Below are 17,319 nucleotides of genomic sequence, written 5' to 3' on the forward strand. Positions count from 1 at the left end.
GAAAAGAAAACAAGTTCCTACGACATATTACAATAGTAAGGCCTAAGACAGTTAATAGAAATAATTTGTAAAATGTTAATAAACTGATTTTATTAAGCAAACACACACGCTTTGGTCACAAGCTGAAAGTATACTTAGAAAACACTGACGTGGACATACATGTAAAAGCTTTATGCTTAAAAGCATCACGCCGAGTTTGCCAGCTGCACACACGTGTGTTGCTACACTAAAATAAAATTGTACGATGTAGTTTCAGACATAATCGATTACAATGTACTATCAGCTACAAAAGTGCATGGAGACATTATGAATGAATTCATTGATAAATTCACTTTTGCAGCTGATAGCCCATTGATTATGATCGGTTGCAACTTGAAACAATCCGTCACCGTTGAACCGCTCGCTAAATTTTATTTCATGGAATGATATTTCCTAATTTCCTGCTGAGACGTTGTTCGGTCTGCTAATTGTGGTTCATGCAACGGGCCCTAAAGTAGGTCGTCCTTGCGAAGCTGTCGTAGTCACCTAATCTAAAAGCACTAAAATACCAGTTAGTAGCAGCAATAAGCAGTACCATTCGGTCAAGATGCTACTAGGGCCGGTTGCACGAAATTATGTTCCATCCACCTAGTTGCGACTCTTGCTAACATCTAACAAGCTAGGTTTCAACACTCACTAGGTCTATTTGCAGAACAAAAATATTTAAACAACTGTGAAACTTCTCAGATGTAACTAAATTATCCTTTGTGTACACAAAGTCAAGAAGTTTCCATTTCGAAATTGCACCTCTATTAGACAAAGATGCCTGCAGGCAAAAGTTTCAAGTTTGTCTGGCTTAAAGCCGAGTCGGGTGTCAGGTGCTACAAAATTTGAGGAGATAGGTCTGACTTGGGCCACCTATGGCATTGAGTTATTCTAAGATGTTTCTTAGTGATGTCATTGAATACATAATAAAATTGTACTAGGTAAGTCTAAGTAGTAGGTTACAGTAACAAATCACAAAAAATAATAGAACACTGTGATCGGGAAGGGAATAATCACAAATTATAGGGCCCCATACTCGTAGATTCCACGGCTGTTATATTACATACGATGATGAAAAAGGTGTAAAGAAAGTTCTCTAATATCTGAACCGGATGTAATACTTTTAGTGTTGGTAAATTGTTATTATAACTGCAATCTATTTAATTTTAGGTTGGACGCCGTACGATCTCCTCTATGTCTACAATGAAATGAATTCTCATCGCAACTGCACAAATTAGGTTTACGAGTTTTTTACCGAAATTATGTATTAGAAGTTCCGTAGTTTACAACTCCCAATTTATGATGATCGAAGGTATACCTAATTGTTATGTTTAAGTAATTCGGGTTTCAAAATTTAATTTAACTTTCCCTATGTAGATAGGCATGTACTTACCTGTAATAACAATGTCATTTCTGCAACTTGTTTCAGCCTAAATAAACATCTGAAATCGCCCTGATTGCGTCGTACCGGTCGTCAGTCCAGCACACGGTCCGGGTCAACATCCGGACCCGCCGGACATCATTTAAACTCCGGAAAATCGCCAATCTCCTTACTTGGTAGGTATAGGTGTATCTGAGATTTTTCCATGGTTAAACGCACGGGGCACGCAAACAGAAATTACTCATCAGAAAATGTTTGTGAACAAAGCAGCGGTGTGAACGAAACACGTAATTACGAGTGGCACACGGATAGTTTTTATGAATAGAGAAAATTGTACGTGAGCATTAAGCGTCCCCTAAGATAACTATTAGTCGACTGGAAAAGAACAGAGGAGTGCAGTTATTCACACTACGTCATCACAACAAGTGCAGACTTGCAGAGTTGAACTTGGCTGACCAAGTTCCAAGTGAAGGCATCTTATTATTTTTCCCCTCACTAGCTCGGAAACACGTGTTTTGTCCTTTAATACCAGCGGGTAAAAACGCATTTTATCCACTAGTGGGTAAAGTAATTTGACCTTGAATAAAGTCAAATTAACTGCTTTAAAATTGATAAAAGTAGGTGAATCTACTAGTAATAAAGATGATTTACCACCTGTGGAACTACTGGAAGCAGTGATAAACGCATTTTTTTGCGTTGTAGTTTCCTCGCTATAGTGAGGGGAAAAGTTTTGTGTTACACTCGGGTGCAAATGAATTTTACTTCTCGTGTGTTAAAAAACTTGCAAATTCAGGATTCTATTCTCGAACCACTCGCTTCGCTCGTGGTTCAACTATAGAATCCTTTCACTTGCTCGTTTTTCAATTCCACACTCGGCGTTAAAATACAACTTTGCCCCCTTGTATAACAAATAACTATTAACGATCAAAACTGTAGTGTGACAAACTTTACGCACCTAGGTGTTAGTGCGTTTTGACATTATCCGATCCGATATCGGATGTAGGACCGATATCCCATACATTGAAGCCGCCATATTTGATCTTTGCCTTTTAAATCCTTTCGACATCCGATATCGGATCGGATAATGTGAAAACGCACTTAGGCAAAGTTTAGTATCCAACAGGTCATAGTCTCATAGTGTGTTACCTAAAGGTCAGTCAACGAATATAAAATTCGCAAAATATAATAAAATGCTGAGAATATTATCAATCTTACTATGCAGGTACAGTACTTATTTATTTATCGTATGGCATTATATTTACATGTCACTGCATTATACAATTAAAAATTAAACCTAGAAGCCTTAAAATAGTACAGTACTGTTACCTCACAAAGGTGCCGTTTTCTAAAATTTCAACTCGGTACGTGTGGTTAATTCGCAAGCTCTTTCCGCTCCGCAAATACAAATATTTGTTCAGGACAAGCGAGTATTTGTCTTCGGTCAGAATGTTTAGAATTTGTTGCTCGTTGTTCTTAGGTACTGGAACTAGGTCGACAAATATGTCGAGAACATGTATTATGTTATGGTTTAGTCTCGCGAGTGTTCCAATAGTGCTGACGTTTTTTGCTATTCTTAAGACATCCCATATCTACTTGTAGACATAGGTCAGGTAGACTGTAGGTAGATATGTGTGTAGATGGAGATAATGTTTGAAAACATATTCAAAGGTAAGTTGTTTTACTCAGAGATGTTAAAAAATAGGTAGTGCAATGTATTTAAATACAAAATGCAAATACTTTGATTTTTTACCTATTTCAAATAAAAATACAAAATAGTTTTACAAAAAGGTATTTGAAATACAAAATGCAAAATAGGTATTTTTTAAATACCTTTATTCAAATAAAATACTTTTTTTTGACATAAGGTAAAACTTTTATTTTAAAGATGTGTTTAAAAAACAGAGTCACCAGAGCCCAAAAACCTGGCTCTATAAAATTAACACGTTAAAAAGTGAAGCCAAAAATGGACTGTCTCCATGTCTTTTACCTTAATATTATAAAAATCTAATGAAAAAGTTATATTGCAAATTGCAATATGTATGAAATATGAAAAGAAATCCTAAAATACCTAATAGTAATATTAATTAAGCATAATACATTACAGTTGTACTAAATAAAAATACCTGCAATCATTCATTAGGTATACGAATCGATATGGATTTTCCCCGATTTTTCGATGTTCACGGTCAGAGTGCTTTGGGATCTTGCAACAAATCGCTTACTATCTAAGCTAGGAACATACTATACGCGGACGCCCGCCGTCGAGCGACCGCGACCGCGACCGATCAGTGTGCACGGTCTTCGGGACGTGGCTTCGGCTGACCAAAACATCCAGCGAGCCAGATTTCGATCGGACGTCCATGCGCTCAAGGCCACGTCCACGACCGTCGGCCGATAGTTTGCACGGTTAAGTGTATAATTGTATGCCAAGCTAGTGCAAGCTAGTGCCAAGTATGCAAGCTATGTATGTCAAGCTAGGAACATACTACGCGGACGTCCGCCGTCGCGCGACCGCGGACGCGGATCTGGACAATGAATATACACGTATCCGTGCAAACTTTATTGTACCTTAATTATTATAGGAACCACTATGTTGGCAGCACTGAAAATAAGTGTGTTTTTGTAAAACATTAAAATTGCGCTTCCGAACGTGTTATCCCGGTCAGTACATAACTTAGGCAGACAAAGAAAAAATAGAATTCGCGCTCGGTATCTACCATCTATCTTACGTCAAAAAGTGACAAAAAGCATTTTGTATTTTGAAGCGATAGAAAATGCAAAATAGTTGTACTAAAAAGTATTTCAAATAAAATACAAAATAGTTTTCGATAAAAGTATTTAAAATACCAAATACAAAATAGGTATTTTGTAAGACTTATATTGACCGGGATATAGACCGTGATTACCTTTTTTGATTTTTCTTATATTATACTGTATTAATTTGATGCCATCTATTGCATAAAAACTGAACCACAATCAAGCAAACAAGACTAAGGTCTTTTGCTAAGCTTCAACGCCATTTTATTTGTTTACGTCGTATCGAATAGATGGCGCTTTATTCAATAGCACGCGTGCTATTGAATAAAGCGCCATCTATTCGCCACCGTTCAGGGTGCATGCGGCAGACATGTCCAGGACACCAGTTCCACTTAAGCGTAGCGGTCTTGACACCTACATCTGCAACTCGAGTTCTGGAGCGCAGTGCAAAAAAGAGATGGCGGGATGACTTGAACACATTCTATCCAAGCTGGCAGAATTACGTACGCGACAGGGTTGAGTGGAAGAAACGAGGGGAGGCCTTTGCCCAGCAGTGGGACACTAAAATAGGCCAATAAAAAAAATAAAAAAATTGTAGTGAAATTGCACTAACTGCAAGCCCACAACCCAGGGATAAACATTTAGAGCCTCAGTTTTGATCATTTGACTCATATCCTGGTATGTGTTAAATATGATATATAATATAACCTATTTAAAAATCTAAGTAAATGTTGATGAAATATGATGAGAGAAAGGAAGAAGGAAACTATTCAAAATATATTTCTGGCAAACCAGAAGTCAAGTTATCAATTAGCTCGATATAGACACAGAACACAGCTTGACTAACCACCAAGATCCCACACATAAAATGTGTTCCACTCCATTGCATGACTGAATTCTTAGCTTATATTAATTTTTAGGATATGTGGGCCATTTTTTTCAAAATTTTTATGTGGATGTGGATTTGGAAATTGTTATGTGGTTTCCACTCAGAATCGCGAGCTCTCTCAATTCTAATAGGAGAAAAAAAAGTGTCCCAAGGTTTTTCTTCCATTCCGTTACCATTTTTTCATACATTTTGTACCGGAATGGAAGGTTCGAAAAAATTTATGGAAATCTTGGGACATTTTTTTTCTCCTATCAGGATTGAAAGAGCTCGCGATTCTGAGTATTAATCACGTAAAAAATACACAACCTGGTGGACAACTTTGAAAAGAATGGCCCATGTAATGAGTGTTAAAATACTGGAATACTAAACTCAAATTCTATATTACTATATAAACTATTTATACAAAAATATCAAATCTATACTTCATCAACCAGCTTGAACCTCTGATGCTGTGGTGCAGGTATAACATTAAAATACTTCTTGTATATGGTCTGCTGTTCCCGTCCTCCGTAAATTCGCTGGACCCATGTATGCTCCCAGTTAGGATCAAATTGTTCACATGTCACAACTACTTTACCGGGCTCCATAGCAAACAGTGTACCGTTGCGACCAAATCCAACCTGAAAATATTATGATCTAAATGTAAATAGGATAGAACATACTTCACACACAGTGGTAGAAATCAGCATGTTTGGGCGCTTCACAATGCAAATAAGTATTTTAATAGACCTCTCATAAAGGTATGTTGACATCATGTTTAGATGACAGCCAAAAATTGTAATTTCCACAGACATTTTATTCCTAGGTTCCTCATCAGGGTGTCCACTACTAAATCCAAAAAAAATTCCCTGACTTTTCCCTGACTTTCCATGACCATTTAAGAAAATTTCCCTGACCAAATTTTCACTCTATGATGATATTTTTACCACGGTTGCTTAAAAACAGTTTTTTTTTTCTTAAAAAAAACCCGAAGAAAAAGCAGTTTTTTCATGGGATCACTCGTGCGTCTGTCTGTCCGTCTGTTACAGCCAATGATTTTCTGGGATATGTTTGTTTTCTAAAGTACAAAATATAAAAAGTTGCAAGGGAGTTCATACTTTTAACTATTTTCCTTTATGTTAACTATTAAACTTGGCTATACCAGTGCCGGCCCGTGCACTCTCAATCAGGGACATCATGGTAGAGCGAGTTTGAGTTTCGGCGCCCTTGATAATTTCATGCAAAAAAAAAGTCGCGAGCGCAGCGAGCGCGAAATTTTTTCCCCTTTTATACGTCCCGTAGTCGTTATTTGGTACTTAACTTAGCAAAACAAAATGGAGTACCTAGTCTATCAGAGCAGAGTCAGGAAAGCAAGCTTGAAATGAAAACGAGATTTCAAGCGTAATGTGAGCGTGAAGTATTGACCAAGTTACAAAAATATATTACATATGTAGAAATATTAAACGCGAGCGAAGCGAGCGCGAAATTTTTTCTCTGTTGTCAGCATCGGGATGCCCATTTAGGTGTTTTGCCACTACATGCCTTTAGGTTTCCAAGTGCTTCATCGTCACGCTAATTATACTCCTATGCTCCTTTGACTAATACAAAATTGCGCCTCTATGTGACGTTTTGCGCCATAGGCTTTATGAGGAACTCCGCTTTGGATTGTCGATTCGGATAGATACTTAGAATTTGGCCAGCGACGTAACGTAACTTTGTCTTTGTCGTTTTCACATCGCCCTAGCAAAAGCACCTACCTTATGAATTTTGTACATGGTGACATTGTGGTGCAACTTTCCAACTAATCTGAATCACAATAACTGAATTTATACCCGTTCCCCTTCGCTATTTTGGAATATGAGGGTGGGATACGCAAAGTAAAAAAATCTGGATTTTTCCGCATTTATGATTTTGGGCCGGATAAATTAAGGTTAAGCATGAAGATTTTAGCAATCACTGGGATGGAGGCCAGGTACTATACTTGTAATGAAAAGTCTAAAGTGTCAATTTTAAGTTGCCTTAAAATCACTACCGGGAATCCATCTTTGCTGTCATGGATGTGGCTAACCCAAGAAATCATATTATTTTTTCAATAATTTTTGATTTTTTTTCATGGTGCCAAATTTTTCCCTGACCTCCAAATCATTTCCCTGACTTTCCCTGACTTTCCATGACCACTATGAGCTTCCCTGACTTTTCCCTGACTTTCCCTGACTTTCCAGAAAGTGGACACCCTGCTCATGGCTGAGGGTTGCAATCACATATAGTAAGGTACAGCGGGACAATTTAGACTGGGAGGCAATTGCAACTGGTACATTTTTTCCATGTTTCACAATGTTTGCATTATTAAATAGAGTGTCCACCGGTTATATGGCACGCGTGTTTAATGGATACATGTGGAACTCAACTTAATAGTGTAATAATGGAAAAAATGAATTAGTTACAATCGCCCCCCTCCCCTCCCCGTCAGGGTGAGATGGCATTTGGGCAAGATGGGATTTGCCCCGCTGTACCTTACATAGATTATTTATGTTGTTCATGTAAAACATGTACGTCTAAAAAGATTAACTAACAGACATTTTATTAAAATAATGAACTCACATTCAGTCCGGGATGAAACCTAGGGGTCCTCTGTGTGGCAAGTATGTTGCCTGCCTGCACCATATGACCATCCTGTTTCTTCCATCCTCTGTGCTTCGGTTTTACTTTGCAATTCGTATTTTTAGTGCTTCCACCAGTCTTCTTACTGGCATTCCGCACAGATTCTGTACAAATAGAAATTGTTTCAATAAATTAAACTAGTTGATATTTATGTTTATATATATTTTATTGTGATTTACAGTAAACTACGCTTGTTTTAAAGTTCTTGCAAAATAGTTAAATGTTATAACCTAAACTATTTGTATAATATGTGTAAGTATTATTTATTTCACATACCTAGTAGAACCGTAGATATTTTGCTCTTGGTAAATAAAAAATTCAAAACCATACTGGATCCGATTTTGAAACGAGCACTTAATTGAATTTATTTTTATAAATTAATAAAATCGCTTTTCGCTTCGAGTCTTCGACAAACTGAAGAATGAAGAACTGTCACAAATTTGACAACTGACAGATGCCAGAAATGAAACAGATTAGGCCGGGCACAGACAAACAGATTATCACCGGTTTCCGAACGGAATCACATTTGGCAAAAAGAAAAGTGGCAACATTGTAGTGTCGTCCCGTTTTCACGCTTAAGCTAGAAACAAAGCTAGAAACAAATTAAGGGTCTAGATCATTGAGGTATATGTACTACGTACTAGAGGCGACGTTGCCAAGTGAAAACACTGCACATGCTGACAAATGCGCGGGGTGGGGGGAGCGGCCATTTACGCATAGAGTAGGTCTACCATCAGATGTGACACATTATTATATTCTGCCTAATGGGAATTTTACATTTAGTTAAAATACGGCTATTCTAGTCAAAATGATTTATTTATTTACAACTTAAACAATACAAAATAATATAATTGTACTGTACTTATTTTCTTCTTTAAAATACAATGAATGAACAATATGTGTGGTCAGTTGGTAACCAAGTTTCCTCAGCACAATTTTTGGATAAAGCGTATCCATTGTTCCCTTTTTTCATGACCAGGCCAAAGAAAACTGCAAAAAGTGAGCGTGCTACAAATACAATTTCACTCAAAAAATATTAACAATTTATAAACAAATAAACTTTTTTAATATTATAGTAACATAATTCATGAAGTAGTAAGTAGTTACCTAATAATTTTCCAAATAGAAATATATATATTTCGCAAATATATTAGAGGTGAAACACATTAGTAGGAACAATGTAAATGGCACATCTGCGCGGTTAACTTTTTCTAGTCTATGATTGCGTCACCAAAATGGCGGCAGTCCGCTTCCGCTCGCGTGTTTGTAGATTCTATTCAATCTTAAAATATTATAGACGAGTTTTTTGTTTAATTTACCGATGAAATGTCACACCTTGACTTTTATTTGATTTTTTCGAGTGATTAGAACAATTTTTAAGCACACAAGAACGCATTATTCACGTGGATTGTAAATGAATCACGGCACATCACTGCACTGCAAGGGCCTGTAGACGACTGACAACGTTGCGGTCCATGGACCGCAGTGGGGTGTGTTAAAAATTCTCTTAGTAAGTCGCCTCTAGTACGTAGTACATATACCTCAATGGTCTAGATAAATGAATATACACTGAATCGTGCAAACTATCGGTCGTAAGCCGTGGACGTGGCCTTGAGCGCACGGAAGTCCGGACGTCATCTGGCGAGCCGGCTGTTTTATGACTGTGCATACTTATCAGTCGAGGTCACCAACCGTGTCCGTAGACGCGTCAGCCTAATTTAGCTTTATTCTACTCTAACGGCTCAGCCACGACATTGGTCTAAGCGCGACAGCGGTGAGCGGCGGCCATACATTGGAGCGAGACACGGCGATGGGACTTTTCATTCGCACATATGGCTGCCGCGCACCGCTGTCGCGCTTAGACCAATGTCGTGGTCGGGCCGTAACGAGCAGGGTTAGCACATGATTGCCGCGAAAGTATGTCGCCGTGAGATAGACTACGCGTCCTTATGTCATTAATACAGTTAGAAGAAGACGTGTCATCTATCTCGCGGCGACATACTCTCGCGGCAATCATGTGCTAGGCCTACAGCTATGGAGGAGCCAGCATGTTAAGAGCGATATATTATAATCGAAAATTACTGTCATTTTATTGAACCCTAACCATAGATTTATATATTATTAAGCTAGATTGAGTTGTTAGGCCAAAAAGTGTGTCCACATGAGAGGGTAAAGTTGGGGCTGGTGTCCCTCTCGCACTTATTGCCGCTGTCAAAATCATTTGAATGACGTCATCACTGTCATTATTTGGGGATACCAGTAAATATTCAAAGTTACTACCAAATCTACTAATTAATACTGAATTAAAGGTTTTTTTTAATTGCGCAAATCTATATAATATAAAGCTACAACCCGACTGACATTTTTCAAAAAATGGGCAGAAGGGGGATTTGAAGGTGGCAGTGTTTGGTGTGGTCGTATAGAGTTTGGTCCTGCGACCCCGGATAGATCAGACCGTCGGTCTACCGGTTCCGGGTAAAAAAATGTTGGACGGCCTGGCCAAACGGCTGGAGTTAGCCGGGGAGTGTTCGACCAAATGTCATAGAGAACCCTGGGCAGTTTTTGACATCGCCATTTTTTTTTCAAAATGGCCGACTTTTTTTTTTGACGATTTTTCAAATTTATCGTGGAGTGCTCAAATTTTGGTCGCAGAATCTCCAAGCGGCCTTGATTCGAATGAAATAAAAAAAAATTGAAAAGTGCTACAAATGTGGGAAAACTGGCCACTTTTATTTTGTATGGCAACTTTTAAACCGTAAGAGATAGCCGGGGGGTGCTCGACCAAATGTCATACAGGTATCCGAGTAGAAAAAAGTTGCATTAAAAAAAAATCAAAATGGCCGACTTTTTTTTTTTGAAAATTTTCAAAATGGTCCTAGCGCGCTGAGATTAGGCACACGGGTGGACGGTCGCGCTAAGATTAGTATTCAAAAAGAAAATTTTGAAAAATTCAAAATGGCGGCCTTTGAGGGCCAATTGAAATTTGAATGGAGGTTTTTCTTTTAATTACCATAGCTCCGTAACGGTACAAAGAAGTGAAAAGTGCTCAAACAAATGTTATACAGTCACCCGAGGTCCATCGAATGGCATTAAAAAAAAATCAAAATGGCCGACTTTTTTTTTTGAAAAATTTCAAAATGGTCCGAGCGCGCTGAAATTTTGCACACCGGTAGACAGCCACCCCAAGATTAGTATACAAAAAGAAAATTTTGAAAAATTCAAAATGGCGCCCTTTGAAGGCCAATTGAAATTTGTATGGAGGTCCTTTTTTTAAATCCCCATAGCTCCGTAACGGTAGGGAAAAGGTTAATAGTGCTTGAACTAATGTTGTACAGTTATCTGAGGTCCATCGAATGGCATTTACAAAATTTCAAAATGGCCGACTTTGAAAATTTTTTTTTATTTTCGGTCCGAGCGCGTTCAAATTTGGCACGTGGTAAGAACGGGGGCCAAAAATAGAAATGAGAAAAAAAATTTGGAAAAGTCAAAAACGGTGGCGAGAGGGGACAAAGTCAAATTTCCCTACCAGTTTGTATGGAGGTTTTTTTTTAAATCCCCATAGCTCCGTAACGGTAGAAAAAAGGTTAATAGTGCTTAAACTAATGTTGTACAGTTATCTGAGGTCCATCGAATGGCATTTACAAAATTTCAAAATGGCCGACTTTGAAATTTTTTTTTTTATTTTCGGTCCGAGCGCGTTCAAATTTGGCACGTGGTAAGAGCGGGGGCCAAAAATAGAAATGAGAAAAAAAAATTTTTGGAAAAGTCAAAAACGGCGGCGAGAGGGGACAAAGTCAAATTTCCCTACCAGCCTGAGGGAGCGTTCTACAGCCCGACGGTCATTGCTCCGGTCCAAGTTCCGAGCTGCGTACAGACAGTGCTCCCAAGCAAGAAAATATAAGTAAAAGTGTCTAAAAAGCGACGCGGCGGGCCGGAGGCCGCAGGCCGGAGGTCCAACTTCCCTACCAATCCTACAATCCCCACAGTAACTACGCGGAGGGCCGAAGGCCCGGAGCGTGTCTGACAGGCTCCCAAGTATGCGAAGGCCGCAGGCCGAGCTGCGGGCAGAGTGCTCCCAAGCACGCGAAGGCCGCAGGCCGAGCTGCGTGCAGACTGTGCTCCCAAGAAAACAATAACAAAAAGTATCTAAATAAGCGAAGCGGCGGGCCAAAGGCCCGACGCGGAGCTTCGAAACCCAGCGAAGGCCGAAGGCCGAGCTCCGCGTAGGGCCGAAGGCCCGGAGCGTCCCTGATCGGCTCGCCGGCGGACCAGGAAGTTGGAGTTTAAACACGACCCAATAGTAAAAGTGTCTTAGAGAAGCGAAACGACGGGCCGGAGGCCGCAGGCCGCAGGCCCGTCGTGAGCTTCTCAAGACACTTTTACTATTGGGTCGTGTTTAAGCTCCAACTTCCCTACAACCCCCACAGAAACTACGCGGAGGGCCGAAGGCCCGGAGCGTGTCTGACAGGCTCCCAAGCACGCGAAGGCCGCAGGCCGAGCTGCGGGCAGAGTGCTCCCAAGCACGCGAAGGCCGCAGGCCGAGCTGCGTACAGACTGTGCTCCCAAGCAGAACGATAATCAAGGTGTCTAAAAAGCGACGCGGCGGGCCGAGGGCCCGACGCGGAGCTTCGAAACGAAACCCAGCGAAGGCCGAAGGCCGAGCTCCGCGTAGGGCCGAAGGCCCGGAGCGTCCCTGATCGGCTCTCTGGCGGACCGGGAAGTTGGAGCTTAAACACGACCCAATAGTAAAAGTGTCTTAGAGAAGCGAAACGACGGGCCGGAGGCCGCAGGCCGCAGGCCCGTCGTGAGCTTCTCAAGACATTTTTACTATTGGGTCGTGTTTAAGCTCCAACTTCCCTACAACGCCCACAGTAACTACGCGGAGGGCCGAAGGCCCGGAGCGTGTCTGACAGGCTCCCAAGCACGCGAGGCCGCAGGCCGAGCTGCGGGCAGAGAGTGCTCCCAAGCACGCAAAGGCTAAAGCAAAAAAGCAAACAAGCAAAGCAATAAATCAAACAAGCAAAGCAAAAAAACATAAAGCAAAGCAAAAAACAATAAAGCAAAGCACAAAAGAACACCGCGGGGCCCTCGGGCCCCGCGCACCTTTAAAAAACTAGTCTTTGGTTTTATGGCTTCATAATAATGACTTACCAATTCGTTACAAGGTATCAATATCCTTGCCTCGATATAATACAAAAATAATTTAAGAAGTTTATAAACTTGGTTATCATACAGGTAAAAATAATACTATTAATAGTAATCTCTTTAACACTGGTCACACGTGCGAGAGGGACACCAGCCCCAACTTTGACCCTCTCATGTGGACACACTTTTGCTAGTCTGACAAGAACACCTTTCTGCACCGGTGATAAAGTTCAATTTAGTATGGCAAAAAAAGTGTGAGCTCAGTCCCTATTGAAAGTCCATGACCCTAACTGACAATTTATCTCTATCCATGGACTTTCAATAGGGACTGAGCTCACACTTTTTTTGCCATACTAAATTGAACTTTATCACTGGTGCAGAAAGGCGTTCTTGTCAGACGCACAAGTGTGTCCACATGAGAGGGTCAAAGTTGGGGCTGGTGTCCCTCTCGCACGTGTGACCAGTATTAAAGAGATTACTATAGTAGTAGTATTTTCACCTGTATGATAACTAAGTTTACAGACTTCTTAAATTATTTTTGTATTATATCGAGGCAAGGGTATAAATACCTTGTAACAAATTGGTAAGTCATTATTATGAAGCCATAAAACCAAAGATTTGCGCAATTAAAAAAAACCTTTAACTCGGTATTAGTAGATTTAGTAGTAACTTTGAATATTGACTGGTCTTCTAACTTTGAATATTGACTGGTATCCCCAAATAATGACAGTGATGGCGTCACGTCATTCAAATAATTTTGACAGTGGCAATAAGTGCGAGAGGGACACCAGCCCCAACTTCACCCTCTCATGTGGACACACTTTTTGACCAACAACTCAATCTAGCTTAATATATGTAAATCTATGTCTCTATATTTCCATGCTTAGCCCGCAGTGGTGTCCCTATATAACGCCCGCACACATTTAACTTCGCTGACTCCGGCGGCTCTCCAACAACTTTATTTTTCTAATATATAATTAGAATCTTAATAAAAAAATGTCCCGACTAGACAAATGACTCATACAAACTCAAGATGCTTAGTATAACCAAGTAACAATTATTAATATCCATGATGCTCGTAAAGGCAAATAAGCGTCGATAAGGAATTCAAAAATAATACAAGTAAAATTATATAAAACACTTTAATTAAATTCATGTGACATGTTACAATAAATATTTAGTTTTATGTAGCGCCACCAACACTTTTTCTACGTGTTTTTTTTTCTGTCTATTTGACTCTTTTTCCTTAAGCAGACAGGGCTCACAGGGCTATAGAGTCATCACATAGTGCACGAATGATGATGATACGAAAGACCAGAACACGAACCAATAAGTATTAGAATGGTAGTTTGAGTTAGGTATTTCATAAAAAAAGAAAAAGCTATAAATATAGAGAAGTAAGGCACAAGATTGTGCGGCTCGGGTTTCGCGCACTAAATATGGCCGGGCCCTTAATATAGGATTTAGTTCGGATAAGTGTCGATAGCCTCACAACGTTAGTCGCCCTGAGATGCGACTAAACTAGTCTTGGAACACTCACTGTTTATTTAAAGGGCGCCTTCTGAAGTTGACTTAGGCAGATGGATTTAGTAGGAGGTAGGGCATAGCGAATGATATTCCGCTTTGTGTGGTAGGGCACAGCACAGCGGATATCGTCTCGTTCGAATCTAGAGCAGAGCCCAACTGGGGTAGTACCTCCGCCTTACAGAAGACCGCAGCCAAATAGCACTAGACCCTACTCATAGTGTTGTGTTCCTGTCGGTGAGTAAGGTTGCCAGAGCTCAACGAGGGTGCGGTGTGCTGATGACGGGAGGACTTACGGAACTAACTTGTTCCGTTTATTGTCCTTTGAGTCGTCGGCAACCCGAACCCTCCTTGGAACTTGTACACTCCTTTTTGCTGTGTACTTAACACAGCAAAAGGGAATGTACTAGTTTCTAATGGGGTGGCAACGCGCATGTGACACTGTTTGAGTTGCAGGCGTCCATAGGTTACGGTGACCGCTTTACATCAGGCGGGCCGTATACTTGTTTGCCACCGACGTAGTATAAAAAAAAAAAAAAAAAAAAAAAAAAAGATGGCCCTCTTATGATGTTTATAGTGTGTATACAATGTAAAAGAGTTTCAATGCGACTTTCAATTTTGTTCATAATAGATAAATAGGTATGTTCCAAAAACTCGTCATTTTCACTACACTAATTTCTTACCTCAACTTAAAATATTACAGTGATGTAGTGTTTTACGAAGTGTAAAGACTGGATTAATTATTTAAGCATGCCCGAACGTAAGTAGCACAAGTAACTAAAATTAAAAAATGCAGTAACATAACTTACAACACTAGTTCAAAAGGGGTTTATATAACAATTATTGTTATCCCAAAACATACATACACCAAGTTTCTTAAAAATAACACGTTTAACAATAAACAAAACATGATTTCAACAAAAGAAAATACATTAAAATACAACTTGCAACAGATATTATCACTAAAGATGTATGGATGTTGAAACTTTCAAGGAAATTTTACTTTTTTCTTTCGAGTAAAACTTAAAAAAAAACTTTACACATTCTTCATATCCTTATTTCAATTAGTTAAATAATATGTAATAGTTATTATGCACAACATTTAGGCAGGTAGTTCATTTTGTTAAAATTCATTCCTCTTTGCAATCAACACCAAAAAAAACATCTTTAAGTACTGCTACATAGTGAAAATAAACAAACATAAAAAGCTCAGAAGGCCATACAACATGACTGTGCATAATCTTGTTTATCAACACCCACATAGTATGTCGAGTTTTATACTATGAAGTACTGGCCATAAGAAATTGTATGGAAAGCATCAAAGATTTCAATGTATAGAAATTGCACATGAACGAGTTAAGAATTTAATACAAAAATACTACTCCCGTCACTCGCTATAAATAAATGTTACCTTCAATTCAACCAACATTCTACGCAAACACTCAGTCTTTCAATAGTTGGACAATATAACTTGAAATATTCAGTAAAAGTAACAGTTTCAAGACGATAAAATATATCCATATAATATAGAATATTAAATATTAGCAACAAATCACTCTGGAGTTGAGTGCTTTACAATACAACGCTTTAAGTAGATAAGTGGGATTTTAATTTTTATCAATTCAGATTTATAAAATCATAGTTCAAATTTAAGAAAAGCTTATTTAGTAAAATTAGCCCTATGTGACCGACTGGCGCACAGCTTGGCAAAAAAACAGAGTAGAGATGGATTTTTTTTTATCATAGCAACACATTACTGTTTTCATAAAAAGATGGCACAATAGTTGCCGCATGCAACGGTTTACATAGACGGTGGCGCCCCCATTATTTTCTACTCATTTTGCCAGGCTGTATGTAAAGTCGTACACGCTAATTTAGCTCGATTTTGACAGCCACCCGTGCAAATGTTAATTTAGATGTCAAAGTTCTATAAAATAGGCTAGTTTCCTATACTTGAAATAAAATATTTTATGCAGTGCACGAAAGAAAGCACCACATAATTAGAAGAAAAATATGGACAGTAGTTATGTTTAAACATAATTGCTATTTAATAAGTCAAAGAGAAATATATAAAGTAAATGAAATGACCGTATCATCACTCCTCAGTATTTCATAGTAATTCCGTATTAGCAAATCGTTTTGACAGTTCTTAAAAAGAAGCTGATTTGACTAGTAGGAAACTAGCCTAATATGATGTTTGACTGATCCAAACTGACTTGAGTATGAAATTATGACAGTAGTCTCTTATATAGGTATGCCAATAGTAACACCAATCAATAATAACACTGATCCGAATGTGTGAGATCAAGTAATATTTATAACATACCAATTTAACTTTATAGACATAAAAAAAATAACCTTAATTTAAAAATAATTTAGAATTTTGAAAGTTATCAAGCAAAGTTAAAGCTAATTGACCGTGAACATTACAATTTAAATTAGTTTTTTTTTTAATAAATGCTACCCATTTGATACAATGTTTTTGCCTTTTTAAAACTAGATTTTCCTAGCACGATAGGGACAAAAGGGAATGCCAGTGACTTCCGTTCGATATTCAATTTATGTATATCTAATGGCCGCTGTACACATATGGCCAACGGTTCCACCAACCCCCTTGGCCAAGCGTGTAGAGGGCTACTTGGCCGTAAGTTGGCAGTTGGCGCTTGCGCTTGCCGGCCAACCGATTGGTGTCGGTTTTTTGTCCACACATCAAAGGATCTTGGCGCCAAACTGCGTTTACACGTTGGCGCTTCATTCAGTTGGTCGTCAGCCGTCAGAGAGGACAGTAGTGAAATATTTACGAAAATAATAAGTTTATCTATGCCAATAATAGTGTAGATTTTAGGAAATAAAATAACCTTGCAAATGTTTAATGTATTTCCTAAAAAAGATAAATGTTCTTATCATATAATATTCAAAAAATTTTAATATTTCTAATAATTTAATTTTACTACGGGGT

At 38.9% G+C, this 17,319-nt stretch overlaps 1 protein-coding gene across 1 annotated transcript; it reads right to left on the bottom strand.

Moving 5' to 3' along the window:
• Positions 1–5,412: 5,412 nt before the first annotated feature.
• On the bottom strand, positions 5,413–8,120 carry LOC125228933 (39S ribosomal protein L27, mitochondrial). Its single transcript, XM_048133651.1, has 3 exons — positions 7,968–8,120; positions 7,632–7,795; positions 5,413–5,671 (listed from the first exon to the last, which is right to left on the bottom strand). The coding sequence occupies exons 1-3, from the start codon at positions 8,017–8,019 to the stop codon at positions 5,468–5,470; spliced, it is 420 nt and encodes a 139-aa protein (XP_047989608.1). The 5' UTR covers positions 8,020–8,120; the 3' UTR covers positions 5,413–5,467.
• Between the last annotated feature and the right edge of the window lie 9,199 nt (positions 8,121–17,319).

This window comes from Leguminivora glycinivorella, chromosome 8, assembly GCF_023078275.1.
Source record: "Leguminivora glycinivorella isolate SPB_JAAS2020 chromosome 8, LegGlyc_1.1, whole genome shotgun sequence".
In the NCBI taxonomy this organism is placed as follows: domain Eukaryota; kingdom Metazoa; phylum Arthropoda; class Insecta; order Lepidoptera; family Tortricidae; genus Leguminivora; species Leguminivora glycinivorella.

Coding starts and splice junctions, on each gene's coding strand:
- LOC125228933 (XM_048133651.1), bottom strand. CDS start 8,019: ATGGTTTTGAATTTTTTATTTACCAAGAGCAAAATATCTACGGTTCTA. Junction 7,796..7,967: donor AATATCTACGGTTCTACTAG/GTATGTGAAATA, acceptor CTATTTGTACAG/AATCTGTGCGGAATGCCAGT. Junction 5,672..7,631: donor GGTTTCATCCCGGACTGAAT/GTGAGTTCATTA, acceptor TAATATTTTCAG/GTTGGATTTGGTCGCAACGG.